Genomic DNA, 25,108 nt, shown 5'->3' with positions numbered 1-25,108 from the left:
GGGGCAGTATCATGGTAGATCGATGGGAGATATCATGATTTTTGGCAAAAATTCACTAAATTTAAACTTTGAACACTGTGTTAATTAATTTCTCAATCGCTAATTTTAAGAAATATTAATAGTTATTGTAAGACGAAAGGTTGAACCAAAATGTAGTAGAACCGGCGATTTTAGTGCGTTACAACAGCGAAATTTGAAAACGTCCGCCAGACGTTTTCAAAGTTGAACCCCTCTCCATCTTGGTCATCTGCCGGCGAAAATATCCGTGGATAGTTTGTTTGCATTTTGATACTCTTTTAATGGTATTTTGTCATTATATCTTGGCTGCTATCAACCGAATAGTGTCTTTCCGATTTTCAATGTGTTACTAAAAATAGCGTGATACTGTCCCTTTAATGGGCATACACGAGATCACCAATTTTTAACACGGTGGCGAAACAAATGCGACGTTGTTGTTCACACCTGAGAACAAAAGATATGTTGGACAATTTTTCATGGAAATAATCATTCAAAATCAAGCAACATTCTGTAACATGTTCGATTCAGCAATGTTTGGCGATGCTGCATCAGCACGTTGCCGGGCCTCAATATAACAATCGTTAGGTTTTATATCGCCCTAAAGATCAATTCTTGCGTTATGCTCAAGAGGAGAAAGACAGGTATCCCACAATCCTTTGCGTTTACAACTATATTATCAAAATTTCATGTGACGTCATCAGTCTCTCTAGGGTACGATAGAGCGAGTTTCTGTCACAAATGGCGGCTTCATTGGAAACGTGCTTCCTTGCAAAATGCTCTGCTTGGCGGATAACAAGGCTGATCTACATACACTCCGTGTCAAAAGAAGTTTTTAGTGTTCACCTGAAAGGCTTGTCCTCTGCTGTACTTTGTTGCAAGGAAATTCACTGGAGTTACGTCGAGAGCATGTCGAAACGAAGGTTCTCTTTGGTCCCGAAATTCATCGAAGATCGGCCTGTCGATGAGCTGTTCGAAAGTTTATGGAGTCCTGTCCTCATTCGAATCAATTGCAGTTGCGACATTACCGTAAGTTTATCATTTTTATTTACTAAAAACGATTCGAATTCATCTGTAAATCCCGAGATGAATGAAAATTTGTGTATACGTGTCGGCTTTTGTTCTCTTGGTTTTACAGATGTGTAAATAAATATAGGCTGTTTTGATGTGGATGAAACAGTGAATTGAAAAGCGCTTTCTCTGATTTTTCTACAGTTTGTAAATCCTGAGGACAAGAATCAAGAATCAACTGGAGCTTTGATTTGGGATTTTGAAATTTTTCCTCGAAATTGTTGTGCGGCTGTGGTGCAGGCTTCGACCATTCAGGAAGCCAGTGTGATCGATGTATTTTGTCATCCTGTTGACTTCGCTCAAGCAGAATGCAACTGCGGCAATTTCAAGAAGTTCCCGTACGGGTTGAATTCGAACCAAATAATATAGAAGACAAAAATGCCATCAAATTTGATGTTTATTTTGATGGTGGCTGGCACATATTAGGCTACTGTGGTGTAAACAAAATTCCCAAGCTAAGGAAAGCAATGAAAGGGAAGGAAATTAAATGTTTGTCGTTGTTATATATTAAGAGGGAATGAATTCCCTGGCAAAGTAAATTTAGTTTTTATGGATCTGTCAGTGTTGTAAAAGGGGGCAATGGGAAAGGGACAGCCCTCAAAATCATTATAACAGCAACCTGGATTAATAGTCAGATAAGGGATCAACCAGATAGTGGAAAAATTGGTATGAAAACAAGGATTAAAAGTCAGTTCGCTAGATATCTCATCCCCAAATTTATGTTTTTTTCCTCTAATGTATAAATTATGTGCAATAAATGCACAGTTGAAGGACTTGAACCTCCTGCCTACAGACCCCATGAGGGCCACATATCAGTGTCTGTTTTATTTCAGGAGAAGCCAAGTGTCTGCTTACTAGAGGCATCCCCTTGTGGAGGTTTGATTTAATAATGTAGTGTTCGTGTGGAACCTCGAGTGGCCGCTTAAAAGGGTCATACTCCTACAGAAGGCATGCATTAGAGGAGGTTTGAATACCCTGTCTGAAAACTGATGCAGTCAAATCTCCGCTAACAGACCTCCTCTTGGCAGCCGCCTCTCCTAAGTCACATGTAGGCACATAACCTCCCATAAGTAGACACCTCTCGTAAGAGGCAGTCAGCTGTGGTCGCAGTCACACATGAAGAATTCTAAAAAAATGTTTAGGAAGAATGGGACCCTATATTTACTTTGATCAAGACTGAGACTCTAGACAATTTTTGAATGTTTATTTTTATTTTTAACATTGGATTCTCACATCAGCAATGTAGATTGCACTATGTTTGGCTGTAATAATCTTCAGGTTATAACAGCTGTCAGTACTATCTGGAGAAAATTACAGTCTTGTATGAATACAGTAAAAACCCACGTATAAGAACCTAGTGATTTAAGAACCTACAGGCTGAAATTGGGCATTTTAATACCCAAGTATATAAGAACCTATTCAGCCTGGCAAAGAAAAATAGGTTCATATACAAAAAAAAAACACTCTTATTTTATAGCCAAAATACTGGATTTTAATTGTTAGAAATTGTGAAATTTCTGAGAAATATACCATGAAAATTATTTGTTTAATACAGTATGTAGTACAATGAAGAAACTTCAAAATTGAAAATCTTTCAGATACAGAGTAAAGAATATGTACTGTCTAAAATTATACTGGTGTAGTCTTGGGACTTGAATCTGTATGGTGCCCTGACTTTTGCTCATGTGAAATGCATTACTGCTTGTCTCAAATAAGAATCTACTAAGAACCTAATCAGCCTGACTTCGGAAAAACTACCCCAAAATATAAGAACCCATTCAGCCTGAACCCAAAAATTCTAGGTTCTTATACGTGGGTTTTTACTGTATACCACATATGCAATTAAAAATGTAACATTAGGAACATTTATGTTCACAGGGTATATTAAAATACCACATGACTTTCTGATGTGCCATTACGCTTTCAATAATTTTCCTTATTTCAATACCATGAAGGGACAATAAATATTGTTTTAATCTAACAATTTGTTTTTGTTTATTTTACTTGACATTTACATATTTTGATGTCCTAAACTGTGTTTTTCCTAGTCCTTTCTCAATCTAATTTTTCTGAATTATTGGTTCTATGCACAAAGTGAGGATCCAAATTATGGCCTGATTACACGAGCCGCACTATGTATTAGCAATGTCAGCTATGTCTGAGAGGCAGATCAGTTTCTTGATAAATTGTGGCAAATTAGAGACACCTCCTGCCAGACCCTGGAATATGGCATCTTTCAAATCTGATGGCACATTTAAACAAGGAATCTCATTTGGGGTACTGCTGCAGTAGTGGTACAGGTACTGCTGCAGGTGTCTGCTGGTCTGGAGAGCACCTGTTAGCCTGCTTGGTTGTGGCGCCAAGGTCAGCTCCTCCAAACAGCCACTGTGTGTGAGGTTGTAGGCTTCCTCTGCTGCCTCCAAGGTTTCAAACTTTCTTTTAAAATAAGTACATACTCTGCCTCTGACCCTGGTGTATGAGAAAGAAATAACCAGAGTATATTTATCCATCAGCCATATCTTGACACAATACAAAAATGTTGTCACGGTTTGAAATTTCGCTTCAAATATAATTTGAGAAGCCAGTTTTGCTCAGGGGTGAAAAGAAAAGAACACTAATTGTGGAGATTGAATAGCTAATCAGAGTGTGCATAAGGCACCATTTCAGGGTCTCCGAAAGCAAAAAAAAAAATACTCAGCTAGATTGAGATTCCTTAAGTTGGTTCATTAGTTTAGCGGAGGGGGAAAATTAAAGTTTTAGAGTGAGGTGGTACCCAAAATTTATCATCAAAAATGGCAAGTTCAATTTTGATGAACGTATCAATCTTTACTCATCTTTATGCGTAAAGTGTAAGCCAATTGAAAAGGAACAATAATACTCATTTAGAAAATGATTGCAGCTGAAACTATTATCTTTATTACTAATACAATGGTGGTTTGTACAGCTTTTACACACTGAATATTTTGAAATTTGAATAAGGAACATACTTGTGAGAAGAACATTCGCTGATGTACTTGTCTTGATATGGGAAGCTGCATCTGCCCAAAAATCACTAATGTCTCTCAAAGAAGGTCATTCTGTAACTATCTCTCCATACTTTGGGTCTGTTCTCCCAATTCCAATAAACTCCACAAGAGCCCTCTATTCTTCATATGTCCACTTGTGTCTTTTCACCGGTGACTTCCGAAGGGGCTCACAATGGAACATTTTGCCTTTGTAAGAATATGTTTGGCCACCTAAGGAAAATATTCATTGCTTTCAATGAAACGGGACAGTGGTATAAACAACATAAATTTTAATTTGTCACTCACCTTTCGGTTTAGGCTTTTTGATGAATGCTTATCTGATGTCCGCCGGGCTGGTGATGCACACTTGCTTGAAAATAATGTTTTACGTGTGGCTGGCGACGATGTATTACGACCTCGCTTTCTCAGGCTTTGATGGTGTCGTACCCGAGGGAACATGAGTGCGTTTGGCACTCAAATCTTTGTCTGGCGAATTTTCCATGATAAACCTAAAAACTAACACACAAAAGTTTCTTATTATGAGTTCTGTGAAACAAACTAAAACGATAACTTCACTCATAGTTCGCTAAAAAAGCGCAATAAAGAATCAAAAACACATTGAAAGTTCAATCTACATTGAACGCAGAATCGCCATGTTTGTTATTATGCGAGATCGGAAATCGGCGGTTTGGACCATTTTCGAAGGTTCTGAAATGCGAAAATCGTGGGTCACTAAGGGTCACTATGGGTCAAATAAGTCCAACTAACTTTGATGTTTTGAAATTTTAATAGTATGTATAAATCATTCAAGCAGAAAGAAAATTGTGGATTAATTTATGGACCTCATTGAAGCGATCGTTACGGATGAACGTCAACATTGTTATGCAAATCAAAGCAAAAAACCTTTTCGGAACTATTAATTACCATAGAAAACATTCTGATTAGTCAAAGAGATCGTAAGTTTGTTGTAAAAGGTTCACTTACCTCAGAACAACACTTTACCTCTGAAAACATCCACGTCGAAAACAGCCAAAATCTGCCACGTGTCGAAGGAAATCCGCCATTTTTATGAAACCGGAAAATGCAGAGGATTGTGGGATACCTGTCGTTCTCCTCCTGTGTTATGCTGGAATCCTCATTCCATAGAAAACGTCAACAAAATTACGACGTGATCAAAAGTCACCATGCAACTTACAACAGTTTTGCTCTAGTTAATAAAAACGGATTGAAATTTTTCATACCCATAGCTTTGTAAGAGATGATAAAATGATTCTTACAAAAAGTTGGAGAAACTACAATTACGCCACTTGCACAATTTTTTTTAATTTTTCTATACCTCTTGTTGGTTTGTTTCTAACTGCGAAGTAATTGCTTTTCTTTGCACTTTCAACCAATTCTTGTGCAGTAAATTTATGTGTGGTTTGCTTACTTTCCAGGCTATGAAACTATTGGATGCTATCGTGACACCTCAACTAGAGCTATTCCAACCTTGGAGGGAAAAGATGCCATTTTGGATGGATCGTATCCTTCTCGGGCCAACGCAATTGCAAAGTGTGCCGCGGCTGCAATGAGGGCGGGGTACAGTATGTTTGCAGTTCAGCATGGTGGTTGGTGTGCAGCCAGCGCAACAGCACCACAGACCTTTGACAAGTATGGAAAATCTACATCTTGTAACGCTGATGGCGAGGGTGGACCGTGGGCCAATCAAGTTTATGTCATCAAAAGTAAGCAATCAATCACATAACCTCTATCTTCTTGGAAAAGGATGAGTATCTTGTATATCCGTACCTTTTTCAACACCTTGCATCCTCCTTTTCCCCTTTTTCATTCTATCTGTAAAGAGATCGACACTGTTTGAGCTTTCGTTGACAGTTTCAACTTTTCCTCCTTTAAAGCGCGAAACAAATATAACCATAAACTCATCGCCATGGATACAGAGACCCGCAATGTCAGCTACAGGCGATCACCAATGTTGAACACGGTGGCGAAACGAATGTGAAGTTGTTGTTCACACCTGAGAACAAAAGATATGTTCGCCGAAGTTTGTTGGAAATAATTATTCGACATCAAGCAACGTTCTGCAACATGTTCAATTTGGCAATGTTGGGCGATGTTGCATCAACGTGTTGCCGGGCCTCAATATAACAATCGTTAGATTTTATATCGCTCTAAACATTAATTCTTGCGTTATCAGTGCTGGTATCCTCATTCTATAGAAACGTCAACAAAAACGACGAGATCAAAAGTAAGCATGCAACTTACAACAGTTTTGCTCTACTTAGTAGGCTGATTTAGCAACATCACGGGAACGTCAGTTATCAACCACGCGAGCGTCAAGAATGCCCATATATAGTCCAAATAGACTCGTGTCCAGACTATTCCGCGAGCTCTCGCGTCCTCAAATGACGTTTCCGTTCTGTTGCTAAATTAGCCTAATAATAACGGAGTGAATTTTCTTATCAGCTATGTTAATCATGATTCTTACAAAAAGTTGGAGAAACTACAATTACGCCACTTGAGCAATTTTTTTTTTTTTTCTATTCCTCTTGCTGGTTTATTTCTAGCTGCGAAGTAATTGCTTTTCTTTGCACTTTCAACCAATTCTTGTGCAGTAAATTTCTGTGTGGGTTCCTTACTTTCTAGGCTATGAAACTATTGGATGCTATCGTGACACCTCAACTAGAGCTATTCCAACCTTGGAGGGAAAAGATGCAATTTTGGATGGATCCTATTCTTCTCGGACCAACGCCATCGCAAAGTGTGCCGCGGCTGCAATGAGGGCGGGGCACAGTATGTTTGCAGTTCAGCATGGTGGTTGGTGTGCAGCCAGCGCAACAGCACCACAGACCTTTGACAAGTATGGAAAATCTACAGCTTGTAACGCCGATGGCGAGGGTGGACCGTGGGCTAATCAAGTTTATGTTTTCAAGGGGTAACATTCTTATTAACAGAATTAACTTCAAACTCTCCAGAGTTAACATTGTCTTAGATATAAGTGACCACTATTCTCAATTTTGCATCATCCATTCTCTATCCTTAAAAGCTGGCTATAATGGGACTAAAATCTGTGACTATTCGAGATTTTCGGGAGAAAACTTTATTAGTGACATTCCTCAAACTGACTGGGCCGGTTTGATCACTAATGGCTCGGTTGACAAATGCTTTTCTTCGATTCACAACAAATTGAATAAACTTGTTAATAGACATGCTCCTCTCAAAATTGTATCAAAACGCAATGCCAACAACTACCTAAACCGTGGATAACCAGAGTTTTTGGTAAATCAATAAAAATAAAAACTATCTCTTTTACTCTGGTGGCACGTGATACCAGCTAAATATTCCCTCCTTTATGAACTTCTATAATCAAGAACTCTGTGTCTCTGTTAGTTATTTTTATTAAGTCAATCTTAATTTAGCTATTGCGTTTAATCTAGGTCGAGGGCCGTCTCAAAATAATTTACGATTAACTTTGTTCGAGAATAGTTGCTGAAGCATAATCAATATCTATTCCTATTTATTCCATGCTATTTATTCCAAAAAAAAAAAAAGATTTATTATCATTGCTGCTTAGTCCAAATTACTATTTAGCCAATATTTGTTTATTCGCAGAGGTGAAAGGCGAAAGGACCGTTGTTACTTGTAATAAGCGTAGAGCGAGGCGGCTACTATTTGCGCGTCCTCTTGCTATCACCTTCGTCTTTGCTTGCTTATTCACATTATTGGAAACGTTTAATGCTTTTAAAAATTATTTATCCATTTTCTTGTGCTGCATGGAAGCGTATGGGAGAAATTTGCTTAGGAACTCGGTTGACTTGATTCGGTTGTGAAAACGCTGAAAATATAATTCTCGTTATTGCCAAATGTGGACGAATATCTTTCGATTAGAAGTCAAGTCATTTCTCCCTGCGTTTCTATGGTCATTTTACGATTATATATATTAGTAGGTGGGTTTATGGGGTTATTTCACTATACTCGAAATTATAGCTATTGCCTAAATTGAAAAAAGTGTCCAACAGGCGAGATATTACTTCCTTACACATGGTCACGGTTAGATCGGAAAAAGAAGGAGTCTGATGCAATTTTTCTAATGCCTTCGTCAGGGTCTGCATTTGATTCCGCCGTTGTTTAGCGAAGAGTTCGTTTTGTTCGGTTATTAATTTTGTGATGTCCTCGAGAGTTAAAACCCTCAAATTAGCGTTTCGCGGAAACAGTGAGATCGGTTGCCAAAAAAACCTTAATACCTTGTGAGCTTTGAAACAAGATTTATTTCTATCTCTTTTGGAAGTCGATATCGCACGCCTTTATTTAAGTTCATTTCAGTGTCTCAATCCACACTGACGGTTTCGCAACTCAGGGTTTTCTACTCTTATTACTCACAAGAACTTATTTTTCGTCCACGACAAGAGCGGTATTATCTCAGTTTTGCGTTTCCGTCAGTAATGGAGTAGTCGTTTAATTTTTTGGTTTTCTAACGAGCGGAACTCGTTGTGGAAAAAGTTATTATTTCCTTGAGAAGGTGTTTTCAGCTGTGAAATTGGAAAGTGATATAGCCTTTATCCAATGAACGTTTGTTTTAAGCTCGCGCGCGCTCACACCTTGAAGCCGGAGTTCGCATACTGATTAGTTTACTGAGCAAACCTCACTAAAATCCAACTTCGCTCGCACACTTTAACAACTCCAGGTTCTTTGTTGCCAACCCAATTGTTTTCAGTTGAATTTGTACTCTTCTTTTAGCCTTAAACTAAAATCTGTTTCGACAGGATCTTATTAAAACTTGGCTACTTTCACGTTAGCGATTTGAATTGTTGTATTGGAATTCAGCTTTTCAGATATCTTAGGTTTTCCAAATTCTGCACGAACAAAGAAACCCTATCTAATTTCTTATTCCTCTCACTATCCGGCTCATCACAGCTGCGGACACCTAGTTTTCGCATAACAATAACGCTTACCTCTAGGAAAAACTAGTTAACTTTAATGTTTCACATAAATAGAACTGCCTGTAAACACATGAGCACTTGATCGCTTGACCCTGAGCTGTACGAACGTCAACTCTCTTCACTAAATAAAACAGTTGGACCACAAACTTTGGACTCTTAAAATCTGTCCCGTAACACACGGCTACATACAAGCTGTACAGGAATAAAATTTTAAGCCTTACTCGCCAGAGACTTTACTATCAATCCTATTTTACAAGCAACCTAAATAATATGAAAAAAAACTTGGTAGGGGATTAACACTTTAATTAATAAGCACAGAAAGACCAAGCTGGTGTCGTCGCTCCAGCTTCCAGATAACTGGCTTACAACACAAAACCAATCTGAAATAGCTAATGCATTGAACCATCATTTCGCATCTGTCGGACGTAAGCTTGCAAATAGCATACCATTATCTACCAGGGACTTTAAGGATTACCTAGGGGATTCAAATGACTCCAATTTTTTCTTCTTTTACGCTGTCCCCTCTACTGAAATTGAATGGAAATTTTGAGTACTCCATCAAACAAAGCCTATGGACTAAATTCATGTCCAGTTCGTCTTTTGAAGTCTGGACGTCCAACTATATCTCATACCCTAGCTGAACTAATGAAAATGTCCATTTCAACTGGTATCTATCCCCACAAATTAAAGCACGCTTAATAGTAACTCCAATTTATAAAGCGGATGACAAAACTGACCCAAACAATTATCGCCCAATATCGTTACAGTTACCCTTGTAAATCGCATGTTGTCCGATGTCGATCGCTTAGATTAAAATGAAGACAACAAATTAAGTTAAATTCGCGCAAGACTTTCTTTATTTAACAGAATGATTTCACAAAGAAAACGAATTAAAGACAGAATTTGAAAGCATGGAAGTAAACGAGATGAGTAAATGTCTCTCTAAGTTTTACGTTTCAGTGAGGAGAAAAGACGACAGTTTTTGTAATCTGAAAACTAGTTTGCTGTCGATTCGAGCGGTTCTCCACCACTTTCTAAAGTCACCGCCTCACAACAAAAATTTTCATCTACGACAACCGTGTACTTGTTTAGTGAAGCCAATAATAAAGGACTTAATTCCTTTCTGAAGCAGCTTATCTCCGAGGGCAATTTATAAACGTCCGCTTACCAGCGAAGCCGTCCTGTCAACAAGTAATTGTGCGATAAAGTGCTATCGCTAACACTTGTCATCCCGGCTCGAGTTTTCCACCAAACAGCCTGATTCATCTCCTCAACGCTTCGTCTCAATGAAGCGGCAGTTAAAGAATACTGCTTGAGGCATGTGCAGTTAATCGATTGAACATGTGATTTCGATTGAGCATGTGATCGGCAGACTGCGCGTCTCTGTTCATTGACGCATGACAATTTGAAACAAACAAACAAAATCGACATTTTTCGGACGGTTTTTGTTTTTCTCTGATAATCACCTGAGCAATTATGCTAAAACAATTATTCGCCTCAGGCTCAGTTAATATTGGTGAATATTCCCCTCAACTTCGTCTAGGGGAATATTCACCAATATTTACTTCGCCGTCGGCGAATAATTGTTAAATAATAATCTGAACAGTATTGTAGACAGACTAGAAATCGAAGAATTGCAAAAATGAAAGTTTACTCTTTGGTAGTGTTTTTCTTTTTTTTTTTTTTTTTTCGTAGGGTATCATACTGTGGGATGTTACAGGGACACCTCATCTCGAGCTATCCGTAGCTTGGAAGGTAGCGATGCCATTTTAGATGGATCGTATTCTTCTCGAGTAAACCCCATTGCAAAGTGCACCGTGGCGGCAATGAAAGCAGGCTACAGTATGTTTGCAGTTCAGAACGGTGGATGGTGCGCAGCCGGTGCAACAGCACCACGAACATTTAACATGTACGAAAAGTCTACAGCTTGTACTGCTGATGGTGAGATGGTGAAGGTGGACCGTGGACCAATCAAGTTTACATTAAAGGTAACTAAAGGAGGTAGTTGTAGGACGTTTAGCCACAGGGAGCAGAAAGAGTCATATTCTTTTCCCATGTGTCTTTCTGGGTCATTATTAATATTGTCACACGGCTATCGTTCATCCGGTTACCAAATGCATTTTATGACGCTATTTCATGTGATGGATCCAAATAGTATGAAAGCGTTTGTTGTTGTTGTTAGTGTCTTAAAAGACTATAACTTTTAGCTGCGAAGTTGTGTCGTACATTGAAATAAAAAGGTTGTGATCTTCAGTTCATCATAGTATCATCGTCTGACTGCCGCCTTTTCCTAATACTTATCCATTATTAATTTGTGCGTAGAAGGTTAATGCCCTATGTCCTTATATCTCCAGGATATGATAGCGTTGGATGCTACAAGGATACCTCAAGTCGAGCCATTCGAACCATGGAAGGAACAGATCCCATTTTGGATGGATCGTATTCTACTTGGGCAAACCCCATTGCAAAGTGCGCCGCGGCTGCAATGAGAGCAGGCTACAAGATGTTTGCAATTCAGAACGGTGGTTGGTGTGCAGCCAGCGCAACAGCACCACAGACCTGTGACAAATATGGAAAATCTACAGCTTGTAAAGCTGATGGTGAAGGACGACCTTGGGCTAATCATGTTTACTTCGTTAAATGTTAAATGCATCAATCAAATAAGGAAAAGAAGTATTTGCCGATGTAGGTGAAGTAATTCATATGTGTGGCACTGAAAAACCACATTATTTTGTTGTAACCGGTTGCAATTGTTTTATCGTTTAGCGATCCAGTGAGCTTATTTTAACTAGTGTGTTTTTAGTTGCTGACCGTTTTAAGGCGTAGGGATAACGCATGGTTTCTTTGCTAAAGAAACACTAGCTTTCTTTCTTGGAAAACAACAAACGGTGTTTCAATGTAGAATTGAATCTTAAATACCAGTAAGTAAAAAGAGTTTGGAATTTAGCCAGAGAAAACTGATCTAGTCTGAAATGTCAGCCGTCTCCTCCCCCTAACCCACAGGGGGCACGCCCCCTGTGGGTTAGGGGGAGGAGACGGCTGACATTTCAGACTAAAACTGATCATGATCTCTTGCATTTAGATAGGACTTTTATGTCCCGAAATGTTTAAGGGAAATCACAGTTAACTTTCTACGATGGTGCAGAAACCTGCGCATTATTAGTAAAATATAATTTGTGATCACTAGTTCAGTTCTAGATGACGGCGTGAGAAAAAAGGAAAATCTTTCTTTCCAAACGTTTTGTCTATCTTAAGAAAGTTTGTTAATTCTTTTTTTGTTTGCTTGTTTGCTGAATAAAACTAGTCTATATTGTTGGTGTATTTGTTTCTCGGATATGTTTTATAACGAACAGAGTAAATGTGCGTTTGGAATTGCGCATTCTTAGTAGCTTCAATTCAGTGTTTTCAAAAAGAATGTTCTGCTCCAAACGGCTTCTATTTAAGGACGTTCGCGCAAGTTGTTGTTGTTTTTTCGCCCTCTTGCTGCGCATGCAATTGGCCATTTCTGAGTTGCTTAAAGCTTCATTATGAAAGCGAGGCTAAGTGCAAAATTTTTTATTATCAAAAATAATTTTGATTCATATGCGAACAAAACTGATTTTCACATGAAAAGCTTTGCACTTAGCCTCGCTTTCACAATAAGGTTCACAGCAAATTGGAAGTGGCCTATTTGCATCGCAATTTCATGCCACTTCATGGATTGGACGCACGCCCTGGCTTAAGAAATGTAGACAAATTTGACGTCGGTGTGGGTTGCAAAACTTTTCATGGATTTAGCTCCAAAATACACCCCTGTTTTTCCTTTTATAGATCAGTTCCTTTACTTGTTCTCTCCATTTTCATACTCGCCTAAAAAATCTGAATGTGAGAAGTTTTAAATATTTAGCTTTTTTATCACTACTCCGTAAGATCGAATTTCCCCACTGCATGCAATGTCCAACTGAGCACGATCACTAATTATTCTTCAATTCTGAAAGGTTCTACTTCTACCTGAAGGGATGACAGCAATGCTAAATATTTACCTAATAGGCCAAGACACAGATACCTTAAGCAGAGACGTTCATTTCCATTAGTTTAACATGAAGAAAGGTTAACCATTTTGCAATAATCAGCTTATGTATATATACTGTAGTCTCTCACAGGTCTTACTTCGAAAAGCAGCGTGGCGACCCCGATTGAATTGTCATATCCTAGAATTCCATTCTTAGGCTCAAATAAATTATTTATTCATTCATTCATTCATTCATTCATTCATTCATTCATTCATTCATTCATTCATTCATTCATTCATTCATTCATTCATTCATTCATTCATTCATTCATTCATTCATTCATTCATTCATTCATTCATTCATTCATTCGTTCGTTCGTTCGTTCGTTCGTTTGTTTATTTATTTATTTATTTATTTAATTATTTTGCTTTTTTTTGGCGGGATCTACTGCAGATGTCCATTTCATGTGTATATTGAATTAATTGAAATCAAGTTATTAGACGGTGTGTGTAAGTTACGTCATTCAGTAGACCAATTTACATTGTTGTTTTGCAGTGGACGATTAAAACGTGCACGACATAAGCGCACGTGCAAAGGAACTGGAAGCACGTGAATTTTGTCAGCTTGAAAATTTTTCATTTTCTCGCTAAGCCTGCGAGCGGAGCCTTCCTCGACACTGCTTACAGGCTGCAATTTTAATTTTAAGCATTTTTCCACAGCAAAATAAGTTCCGGGAAAAATTTCCGCACAGCCCCATACATTAATTATGCATGCTAATGTATTAATTATGTATGCGCTTCATTGTTTTTAAAGACAATGACCTATTTCCATGTGTTTTGCATATATACATGGCAATTAATACTTACTGCGTCAATAAAAGAGGATTTCGTCGTGTCATGACTTTTTCTCCCCTTCTCTCTCCATTTTCCCAATCCCATTTTCTTTATTTCTCTACCCCAGCCCCTAACACTTTTCTTTCTTTCTTTTTTTTTTTCGGTCTACCTACCATACCGTGCCTTGAACTGAAGCCTTACTGTTGGCGTTGGATTCTCTATACATCTGCTTTACCACTAGACTACGAGGAATCTGTTGGAAATTACCCCTCAATAAATATATTTTATTTTTTGTAAGCCATCTACATAACAATACAAAGGTAATTTTTCCTGTGCGTTGCATTTGCCTTGCAATTTTCACGGAAAAATGCGTCATTCTCGCCCCTTGATTGGCCGCGTCTCGGTTTGGGTATTTCTCCTAGTCATAGCCCCATGCAACCATGTTATAGTGAGTTGTAAAGCGTTAACGAGTCTTGGCCGACTTCACCTTTTGTAGTTGTTGCTTCTGCTCCAAATCGTCGTCTTATTATTTTTGCGTCCTTTGCTGTTTCGTCCATCGCTTCCCCTACGTCACTGCCATGCAACTGCGTCTGTAATTTGACTGACCTTCGCCCATTGTTCTGGCAAGCCTTTTATCGCCTTTTAAAGTCGCCCAATATCCTTGCGGATTACGAATGGAGAACAGAATAGTACAAGGAACACAATCTAAACGCGCCGTCCGTGAAATGTCCGCCAGTTGGGTGCAAGAATGCTCTAAAGACGAGCAATATTGCCATATATTGTAAGATGCAAACCTTTACGAAGTTCACCAGGACTGACAAAGCATTGTAGCGCTCTACGCGCTCTTCGAGATTCGCCGAAGGAAGACGAAATGTCAGATTCCGTAACACATGAGGCCCGCACGTCTTTGCAAGCGAGAACCTCTGGCTTTATTTTAGGAACGACAGCAACAAAAATAGGACGTAAATAAAAAAAAAAAAGGTAAAGAAATACTTTATTTTTGATAGTTTAAAGCAGTCGCGATGGAAAACCACTGCTTAATCTGCCTTTATTTTTACGGCCCATGCGAAAACATGTCACTCAATTCTAAAAATTTTTAAAATGTGGACAAATTAAAATGCGTAAAAATTGCTAAAATTGTCAAATTTTGTTTAGATTTTCCGTATTTTTTCCCTAAAATTCGAAGATTTCGGCAAAGCCCATATAGACTTAGAAAGAAAATATAAAACTAAGAGGAACAAAGCGAAGAAATCCCAACGGCGCACTATTGTTATCCCTATTGTTTCCTTTTAACAAAGACTGTATGCATAATTAATGTATGGGGCTGTGCGGAAATCTTGCCGAAAATACAAAGTACACCCATTTATGCTGAGGTATAAAGGGAGCCTTTCTTTCCTAGCTTCCGAGATATTACTTAGTTTGCCTCTAGAGGTAAATTGAATTTGACAACTAAATTTTTATTGAAGCCTTTACATTAGTTCAAAGAAGTATTTCTGGCCTGTATATTTTCAAGTTTTCAGAACATCAGAGAACCCTTCATCGCAACAGAGCCCATGAAAGGACAAACGGTGCCACGTCAAAGTACGTGCTCAGTCTTTCGAACAAGTTGACCTAAAATCGCCTGAACATCGAACGTCGAACAATGATGTAAATGAAGTTTGGAGTGCATGGACCGACTTATTTTTTACCGCCGTTGACGAGTGTATTTCGAAAAAGAGAAAGAAGAAAAATCGCCGGGCCCCTTGGATTTCAGCTGAGATAATTAAACTTGTACGGAAAAAGAAGCGATTGTACAAAAAAGCTAAGAATAGTAATAATGATGAGTCGTGGTCCAAGTAGGCAAGTAACTTGTTGAAGAAAGAATGCAATAAGGCGCGCTGGGAGTACCTCAATAAATTGGCAAACGATATGCACGACAATAACGAACACAAGCTTTTTTGGAATTATGTGCAGTCCAGGCGTAAAGGATCTAATGATCTTATTATCATAAAGCTGGACAATGGCAACGTGCTAACAAATGAAAGTGACATTTCTGAGAGCATGAATGAATATTTTGCTTCCGTTTTCACAAGAGAAACCTTTGATAATTTTCCATCATTTGATCAAGTCATAAAAGACAAGGATCTTAGTCTTCTACACTGTTCACCCAAGGATGTTAGCAAGATTCTAAGCGAGTTGAAACCTCGTAAATCTCCTGGCCCGGACAGTATACATCCCATGATCTTAAAGAAATGCGCTGGAACCTTGGCTCCATCACTTAGGCCTAGGGCAAACGTCGAATCTAAGGCCCGGGGCAAACGTCGAATCTTAGTCGAACTTAATTCGTCGCACCTATTAATTTTGAAATAGGTGCATGAATGGTGCGACGTCTGCCGCAATTAAGTTCGACTCAAATTAATTGGTTCGACTCCAGCACAAGTTCGACTTGCCAAGTCGGATAATGCGACAGTGGTTCGGCGTTACAACAAACGCCGTTCTAAACACGCGCTGAACTCAATTCATAAATCATGGAAATTACAAAATAATTGATTGAAATGTGATGGACTGCGCAAAAGTCACAAAAATACCTACTCCCCCATCTGCCAAACGCTATTTCCCCCCCCCCCCCCCCCCTGACGAGCATGCGCTGTACAAAGACAATTTCGCGACCAGAAATGGCGAGCTATCGAAAGTCATTGCTGACATCACACAGCGTGATGGAAATGTGTTTTTCGTGTTTCATGAACACTAAATATAAATGATTGAAATGCGAATTGCCTCTTTGCAATCAATGCTCAGTGTTTGAGTGTTTTCTTTCTATTTTTCGCAATTAATTGCAAAGAAAAGCCCGACGAGCACTGTATTTCGGCATTTCGCTAGCAAGTCCTGGCAATAACTAGCCGCACATCGAGTGAATAGGGACCTTACGAATGCAAGACGGTGACGCCAACGCAAACGTCATTTGAAAGCTGTGAAAGTATAATTTTATTTCATTTGTGCTACTTCGCGATTATTTTATCTCATTCAACTTGTATACACAAACGACAAACTAGCCAGGAACCAAATTGGTAGGAGTACCATTCAAGTAAAGGAAGAGAATGAAAAATTCACTCCCGTGGGTTCACGTTCTCAACAAAACCTTGAATTTGGTCATTTCACATTGTTGTTTTGCAGAGGACGACAAAGAAATGTACCAAAATTTAAAACGCACGTGCAGAGCGATTGTTTTTGCTCATTAAGCTTTTTGTGTTGTGGCGTTGTCGTCGCCGTCGCCGTGGTGTTTTCGTAAGGTCCCTAATAGCACGGGGACACGTGCTTATTCCCGTGTTTCACGAAGTGCAACTTGAGAATTAGGGTCTACGCAGGTTCGACGTTTGCTACCACACTGGAATTAAGTCGACTCTTTGTCGGACCTATTTTAAATAAATTCGACGCGACTTAGATTCGACGTTTGCCCTAGGCCTAAGTCGCGTCGAATTTATTAAAAACAGGTTCGACAAAGAGTCGACTTAATTCTAGAGTGGTAGCAAACGTCGAACCTGCGTCGATCCTAATTCACAAGTTGCACTTCATGAAACACGGGAATAAGCACATGTCCCTGTGCTATTCACTCGATGCGCGGCTAGTTATTGCTAGGACTTGCTAGCGAAATGCCGAAATACAGTGCTCGTCGGGCCTTTCTTTGGCAATTAATTGTGAAAAAAAGAAAGAGAAGACTCAAACACTGAGCATTGATTGCAAATAGGCAATTCGCATTTCAATCATTTATATTTAGTGTTCATGAAACACGAAAAACACATTTCCATCACGCTGTGCGATGTCAGCAATGACTTTCGATAGCTCGCCATTCCTGGTCGCGAAAATTGTCTTTGTACAGCGCAGGCTCGTCAGGAGGGGAAATAGTGTTTGGCAGATGGGGGAGTCGGTATTTTTGTGACTTTTGCGCAGTCCATCACATTTCAATCAATTATTTTGTAATTTCCATGATTTATGAATTGAGTTCAGCGCGTGTTTAGAACGGCGTTTGTTGTAACGCCGAACCACTGTCGCATTATCCGACTTGGCAAGTCGAACTTATGATGGAGTCAAACCAATTAATTTGAGTCGAACTTAATTGCGGCAAACGTCGCACCATTCATGCGCCTATTTCAAAATTAATAGGTGCGACGAATTAAGTTTGACAAAGATTCGACGTTTGCCCCAGGCCTTAGTGTTGTTTTTAATGCGTCTCTTGCATCAGGCATGTTACCACAAAATTGAAATTGGCTGACATCACTCCTTTGCATAAGAAAGGCGCTAAAAACGATCGAAAGAATTATCGCCCAGTCTCACTAACATCGGTGGTGTGCAAAGTGTGTGAAATGATAGTAAGACAGCAGCTTGTTCAGTTTTGGATTACAAACGAGGTTTTTATTCCGGAGCAATTTGGGTTCCTGAAAGGGAAATCTTGTCTTTCTTAATTATTATCTTTGTCTCACGATTGGGCCCACGAGAGAAACAAAGGCTTGACAACTGATGTTATCTTTTTAGACCTTTCGAAAGCGTTTGACTCGGTGCCACACGAAGGCCTTTTGACAAAGATACACGCATGTGGTATCCAAGGTCCATTCCTTTCGTGGCTTAGATGCTTTCTCACAAATCGATACCAGCGTGTCGTTCTGTAGCCTCCCACGCAGACGTTCTTAGGGGTTCGTCACGCGTTCCTGCCCCACGCAGGAACGCGTGACGAACCCCTAAGAACGTCTGCGTGGGAGGCTAGTCGTTCTGCGGGGACATCACTCATCTTGGACTTCCGTTTTGTCTGGTGTACCCCAAGGAACAGTGTTGGGACCTATTTTATTTCTCATTTATATTAATGATATCTCGAGAAATATTATGTCAAACTCAAAACTCTTTGCAGACGATATGAAGGTGTATAGGGTACTCAGGGATACTAAGAAGAGCTACAGAAAGATCTTACAGAAAGATCTTACTCGCCTGGAATCTTGGAGCAATGAGTGGCAGCTGAAATTTAACACTGATAAATGCGAAGCGATGCGCATTTCTAAAAAGAATGATTACTCAAGTCCTCAATATCATCTATGTGGTAATCAGTTGAAAGCTGTATCTGAAGTTAAGGATCTTGGAATTTACATTACTTGGAACCTATCATGGAGTATGCAAGCCAACAAATGCGCAAATAAGGCAAACAGTGTGCTTGGATTCATAAGACGAACGGTGGGTCCTAAAAATCCTGAGTTTTTTTTTTTAAACTCTATAAGAGCCTAGTACGTCCGATACTGAGTACTGCTCTCCAGTTTGGTGCCCTCACCTTAAGAAAGACTTAGACACCTTGGAGAAAGTATAGCGTAGAGCATCCAAATGTGCCCTTGGAAATATTGGGCGAGACATGCCTTACGAAGAACGTCTGAAGTTCCTTAAATGGCCAACACTTGAACAAAGAAGATTATTTACGTCGCTTATCGAGTGTTATAAGACAATAAACAGCCTTAATGAACTAGATCCCTCAGCATTTTTTACGTTTGCACATGATTTTCGGCCCTTAAGAGCAAATCACCAATCTGCAACTTTGAATAGTTTTAAACATTCCTTTTTTATACGCATAATCGATAAGTAGAATAATCTGCCAAAGGAAATTGCCGAGGCGGAAGATTTGACAACCTTTAAAAACACTGAGATGTCACCTTGCAAATTTTTCTAGTGAACACTAAGTTCTTCTACTGTGTGATGTGCTATATACTTTATGTTAAGTATTTTAAACAGTTGTAAATAATTAATGTATTTATTTATTTTCTTATCAGGAGATAAACTAGAATGGGAAAACCTCATTTATCTCCTTCTCTCTTGGATTTGTGAATAAACGGCTATTATTATTATTATTATTATTATTATTATTATTATTATTATTATTATAAAAATAAAATCTTTCTTTATTATAATATTCCAAGCAAAATTGATATTTACAAGTTTTAAAAAAAAGTAGAAAAAAGAGCTATTAAAACCTATTTACAATTCAATATTTAAAATTCATTTCGATTAAAAAAAAAAACGACTATTTCCAAGCACAACAGAGCTATTTTCAAGCACAATTTTTTAACAATAGTAAGACTAAAATTTTGATGAAATAAAAAAGTTGTTAAAAAGATCCTAAAATACTAATTTACAACGTCACGCCATCATTCACTTTCTAAAATTAGCGGAGACACGCTTGGCTAGCGTTCAAGCGGCAGTCATCAATGAAATCCCCAAATGGAATTTTATGAAAAGGTGTCCTGGAGCCTCTTACGCACGTGTGTACCGACCTTAAAATCTCAAAAGAAAGCAATGTTCTAATCCAAGTGATAGTAATGTGATAAGGTTCCTCATTCTTTTCTGAGAGCTTCTCGGCTAGGCGTTTGAGAAAGCAATTGCAGTCGGCTCCCATCCCACCGTTGGTTCCAAAAACTAGGGGAGTGAAAGATCCCATTTCAACGTCCAGCACCCTCTGTTGGTACTTCCGCTTTTTCTCCTCTTCCTGCTCTTTAAAGATTGTCGATGTTGCTTTTCCCTGGTTACACTTGGAGTTAACATGCGTTACTCTGACATCGAAAAATGCTGTAACTCCTCGAGACCAAAAGCCCCCTGCCTTCATGTCCAGTCTTGCCTCCGGACTTGTCACCGCGCTTCTGAGGTTGAATTGCTCATTGTCGAGAGGTTGTAGTTGTGGTTCGACTTCAACGTTGGTGCAAACCTTACCAAGAAAAGAGGTGAGTAGGTTGCGGACGCCATCATGTCTCTGCGCCACGAACCCTCCCTTTTTGCATGACAGGGCATGGCAGACGGTATACTTCTCCCCACAAACACACTTGCTTGGTAAATCAGACAGGGGAAAATTATACCTTAAACGCAGAGAGTCTCTGAATTCTTGTTTATTCAGCACTAAGCCTTGATCGACAAGAGGTACTGCGGTAAGCCACGAGCTCGCACCCTTGTCTCTCGATTGGTTAACTGACCGCAGCAGATCCGAGGGTAGAGTGGAATCAATACTTTCCATTCTCGATTTCACCGACGCAATTTTTGAAGCTTGATGTTGTCTTTTTAACTCCTCCGTGGACCTCTCGCCTGCCACCATGAAAGTGCTCTGTTTGGTGATGGAATCTACGTGCGATGCTGTTATTTTCGTAGAAGCAGCAAACTGCTGTGGAGCTTGAAACCGTAAGTCAGGTACGCCAAGCCCTCCTTGAGCGGGTGTCAAAGTAAAAAGCTGACGCAGATTGCTAGGGAGGGGCTCCGTTTGACCGAATAGTGTTGGGAGGAGTAAGTCGTCAATCGCCTCTTGAATAGGGTCAACGTAATCTTCAAACGACTCTATTGTGCGCATGAAATAGGTAAACTTGGATTTGTAACCCTTCGTGAAAACAGTGTAGGCTGCATGAGGCTGGCTCCTTGCTATCTCAGATAGGGCTTCGAGTTCTCCTTTCCATCCAAGGACCTTTTCCCGACAATATTGATCTTTGAACTCTTGAGATCCGATGACGGCCCCTAAGTGGCGCTGGCCTTCAGTTGTAATATTAACCTTGTCTCCAAACACCTTCTTTGCCTCAACTGCAAGTACGTCCGACTTGACAATCAGCCAGCTCTTTGGTCCATTCACTAGATTATTACTATTATTATTATTATTGCGGAAAGATTGGTTCCCAGCTCATGGGCGCAAATAATTTCGTTTTTGGAAGTGAAATACTTCTGGGAAAAAATTGTCAACAGTTTTCGCTTCTAACATTTACTTTGCGATGTAAAAAAAGATCAGTTTCTTTTGTACACGAAATAGAATGACACGTATAAAAGCAAATCCCAACTGTGGCTCCTGGGGCCAAATTCACGAAGCCCTGCAAAGTTACCATGTATCCTAAGTACTGTTTCTGAACAATAGTCTGTTGTTATTCCAATAATAAGCTTTTGTTAAGAAACGATACTTGGATCCATTTTGATTTAGGACGGCTTCGTGTATCTGGCTCCTGGTTTCTAAATGTGTGTTCCAGTTTGTGGATAAACAACATTCGCTATATAAACAACTGTTTCTGAAGTATAATCGAAACTCGAAAATATATCTCTCTAGGCATTCTCAAACAGAAAATTTCGCTTTCACGACAAATGCAGTGTGCTGACACAAACATTTATGAATTACTTGAAGGGGGTGGGGGGGGGGGGGGGACGAAAAAAAGAAACGTTGCAAAGACATATGAGGCTTTTGTTGTTGTTGTTGTTGTTGTTGTTGTTGTTGTTGCTGTTTTTGTTAAACATGATCGATGATTGTTTTCTTTGTTGAACATGATGCTTTCCCGCCTGCACACACAAAGCACTTGCAGTAGAAACAATCAATATTTCTCGAATATTAAAGAAATCAGAAACATTTTATCGTCTCCTTAGGTAATTCTATTTCCATAAAAAAAATTTCGCAAGCATACAAAAGGGAAAATGTTAAGCAAAACACGAAAATTTGTAAGGCCATTGCTTTTTATCTCCATTGGTCGCCGTTGAAAGACCCTTTTCTCTCTGCAAAAAAGCCACAAAAGGGACCGATCGGATGACAGCGAACTGAGAACTAGAACAGCCTGTGAATGACTTGTAGAGATTGTCTAATTTATCTAAAGGTCCACAAGAGGGGACTGTAGGTTTCCAGAGTAGGTCCCTGTAACAGGTCTTTGCAACGGTAGTTTCAAAGATTTCCTGGTATGCAAAAAGATTTTTTAAAAACCGTTTAGGTTAAAGCACTGTGTCGTCCTCAGTGTCATCCTAAACTTAATGTATAGTGAATCACGGTCCAAAGGATCACAGGCGCCCTTGGAATCGATGAGAAGGAGGACTTCACTTATGCATAGGAAGATTTTTACTGTGACTTAACAAGATCACGTTTTTTTTTTTTTTTCAGATCTTCTGATCGAACAGCCTGAGGCCGCTCTCTATTTTTAAACGACAACGTGAACCTTTCCGCAGGCAAGGGCAAGAATCCCTCTCTCCACACAAGGGGCGACAGGGCTTTGTTCAGGAGCTAAAAATTCTTTCAGGGCAGCTTTTTGAGCTTTGAGAAACTACCAGGGAATCATTTAAACATAACCTCTTTTATTAAATTTCAAACACAACAGGCCAGTTGATTTTTTTTTTTGCATGATTTGAAATAAACAGTCATTTTGTTGGCCCGTTTGAGAATTCTTCCTGAGAACGAACGTGACCTGCCAAAACATACGAACACGATATATTTTAAAGGCATTTAACCATATTTAGACTGGGCTTTATTTTGTCTTTACGGAAAGCCCCTACCCCCCTCCCTCCACCTCCCCCTTGATAACTTCGCAACTATAAAAGCTAAGACAATGGGACTTGGAGGATAGATACTTAGTACATACTTATTTCTTCTATTTATTCTCGCATCTATCTAATTCATATCATTTCAAAGAAGAAAAGCAAGCCGGCGAATCTGCGCTAGCCGAAATTATAAAGAACGTTTTAACGGAATCGGGGATCAAAGGAGTCGTTGTTAATAGTTAAAATATAATTGCCGCCTTCAGGAAAGATCATATGTCTGCTAAAGAGCAAAGTGGATTCGGCAAAAAAGAAGGGAGGTGCGAGTGTCCGAAGGCTGCTTGATAAATGGAAATCAACTACATGGCTCGACATTTATTTCTACTCGCACTTCAGGTTAGTCCATGTGCCCAGACTAAAGCTTAAGTTTGATGATAAAGCTGACCGTAAAAAATACTGCTCCTGTCTCATAAATATCCTCCTTCGGGACGAAACTTCTTTTCCAAACGAAGATAGGGAAAGTAATACCTTTCACAGTCATTAAGTCACCCCAGTCATCAAACTGTTCACTGTAATCCACGAAATGAATTTTATCTGTTTCCTCTCAGGATTATCCACGGCTACAATCTCAACTTCATACAAATTCTTGTCTATTTGTGATCATTTTGACACTTGAATAACATTCAATCACGTAGGACAGCTGTCCACAAACTGTTTCTGAGGACGTGACATCCGGTTCGGACGGTCCGCAAGCGCAGTGGCAACGTACTTCATGTAACGATCACCCATGGGAAACGTCCTCTATATTGCCTTTGCAGTGTTTTAAGAGCAATATCATGCTAGCAAAAAGTTGCTGACGTCACCCAACTCAACATGAACAGAATGAATTGTTTTCACGATGTTAAGTTGCCAACACCTCTTTTATTTTTCACCTGAATCAACATTCACCTCAATTAAGTAACGAAACAAACGCTGACTACCTATTGAGCTAATTGACGCTCTTACAGATATCTTTGTTTCATTTGCTAGTACATTTGTAACAACGAATCGGCTACTTTAATTACTATATGCGAGTAAGCTTTATGAACTGCTGGCCCCCTCAACATGATTTTTGCTTCTCGCAAGCAAAACCGGGGCTCGCTCCCCAGTCGCAGGGGCCGTCATTCCACTTTCCTTCTACAGGGCTCCCTACACGTAAATACATGTGGGCGCAATCCTCGACCCCTAAGTGGTCGTTGGGTTCCCCAGGAGCCCACTTGTTATACACCACTGGGGTGCCGTCAACCCATTGAAAACTTCCGTCATCTTGCCGCTGGAGTCCAATCCATACACCCGATGGGGATAATCCATCCGTTTTTTTTAACAGGTCGAAAATAAACTCGTTTTCCTTTTCTGACTCGATGATGGCGAGTTCTCCTCCCATCTCCTGGCATTTGTTCCGAGCATCGCTCATTCTTCGAGTTTTGGTATTGTCGATGTAATAACATGAACCTTCACCCGGAACCCAGTCAAGTGGACAGCAACCTGAATAAAGGGAATAGCATAAGAGTTTGCATAAGAAACATCTCCCATTTGCCCATTTGCAAGTTAGGGGTGGAGAGGAAATGCCAGTGCTACTAGTCTGGCTTCAAAACTTTACAGATATTAATTTTTTTGAAAGAGTTTCAGATTACAAATTCCAAGCTGCACGTGGTGATTTGCTTACTCAAGAACGGCTGTAGGAATCGCTAGTTTTATAAATTATTGCTTGCACGATTTACAATTTTTCATTCAGAAGTACGATTTTCCCTAAACGACACCCTTTCTTTTAGATAAATTGGCCTTTAAAATATTGTAATAATTCAAAATAATTTCAAAGGCTTTTCTTTGATTGACGCAGTCCACCAAAACTTAGCTTCAAGATCGAACTTTTTTGGGCATATGGTAAAACATGGACTGGAGTGGAGTGGAGTGGATTTGTAAAACATGGACTGGATTAGTAAAAGGTGGATTGGTAA

At 39.4% G+C, this 25,108-nt stretch overlaps 4 protein-coding genes across 17 annotated transcripts in view; 2 read left to right on the top strand and 2 right to left on the bottom strand.

Annotated features, from left to right (window-relative positions):
• The window catches only part of LOC146467294 (uncharacterized), a 285,496-nt gene that overhangs the window by 37,485 nt on the left and 222,903 nt on the right, over nt 1-25,108 (top strand). For 7 of the 10 annotated variants that reach the window (XM_085126197.1, XM_085126192.1, XM_085126194.1 and 4 more), the window contains 2 exons: nt 5,528-5,815; nt 10,724-11,376. The exons of 1 other annotated variant lie outside the window; for it this stretch is intronic. In XM_085126197.1, the coding sequence (XP_084982323.1) occupies nt 5,528-5,815; nt 10,724-11,235 (800 nt within the window). In that variant the 3' untranslated portion in view covers nt 11,236-11,376. Of the gene's footprint in view, nt 1-5,527; nt 5,816-6,734; nt 9,175-10,723; nt 11,377-25,108 lie in introns of those variants that run through there. 2 more of the 10 variants (XM_085126191.1, XM_085126198.1) reach the window with 2 other exon arrangements.
• LOC146467305 (uncharacterized) lies at nt 642-3,552 on the top strand. The gene is made up of 2 exons (XM_085126224.1): nt 642-1,044; nt 1,231-3,552. The coding sequence occupies exons 1-2, from the start codon at nt 757-759 to the stop codon at nt 1,453-1,455; spliced, it is 513 nt and encodes a 170-aa protein (XP_084982350.1). The 5' UTR covers nt 642-756; the 3' UTR covers nt 1,456-3,552.
• LOC146467304 (uncharacterized) lies at nt 19,888-21,382 on the bottom strand. The gene has a single exon (XM_085126221.1). It carries the CDS (start codon nt 21,190-21,192, stop codon nt 20,026-20,028), a length of 1,167 nt encoding a protein of 388 aa, XP_084982347.1. The 5' UTR covers nt 21,193-21,382; the 3' UTR covers nt 19,888-20,025.
• Nucleotides 24,013-25,108, bottom strand: part of LOC146467299 (C-type lectin domain family 4 member G-like) — a 134,244-nt gene continuing 133,148 nt past the window's right edge. For all 5 annotated transcript variants that reach the window (XM_085126219.1, XM_085126216.1, XM_085126220.1 and 2 more), the window contains one exon: nt 24,013-24,635. In XM_085126219.1, the coding sequence (XP_084982345.1) occupies nt 24,211-24,635 (425 nt within the window). In that variant the 3' untranslated portion in view covers nt 24,013-24,210. The remainder of the gene's footprint in view (nt 24,636-25,108) is intronic.

This window comes from Pavona decussata, unplaced genomic scaffold (assembly GCF_977016875.1).
Source record: "Pavona decussata unplaced genomic scaffold, jaPavDecu1.1 SCAFFOLD_137, whole genome shotgun sequence".
Lineage (NCBI taxonomy): Eukaryota > Metazoa > Cnidaria > Anthozoa > Scleractinia > Agariciidae > Pavona > Pavona decussata.
The sequence above is the reverse complement of the archived record's forward strand: the minus strand, read 5'-3'. Positions and strand labels throughout refer to the sequence as shown.

Bases quoted from the DNA above. Each gene is read 5' to 3' on its own strand.
- LOC146467305 (XM_085126224.1), top strand. From the start codon at position 757: ATGGCGGCTTCATTGGAAACGTGCTTCCTTGCAAAATGCTCTGCTTGG. The intron at 1,045-1,230 runs GTAAGTTTATCA...ATTTTTCTACAG, and splicing joins ATTGCAGTTGCGACATTACC to TTTGTAAATCCTGAGGACAA.
- LOC146467304 (XM_085126221.1), bottom strand. From the start codon at position 21,192: ATGCGCACAATAGAGTCGTTTGAAGATTACGTTGACCCTATTCAAGAG.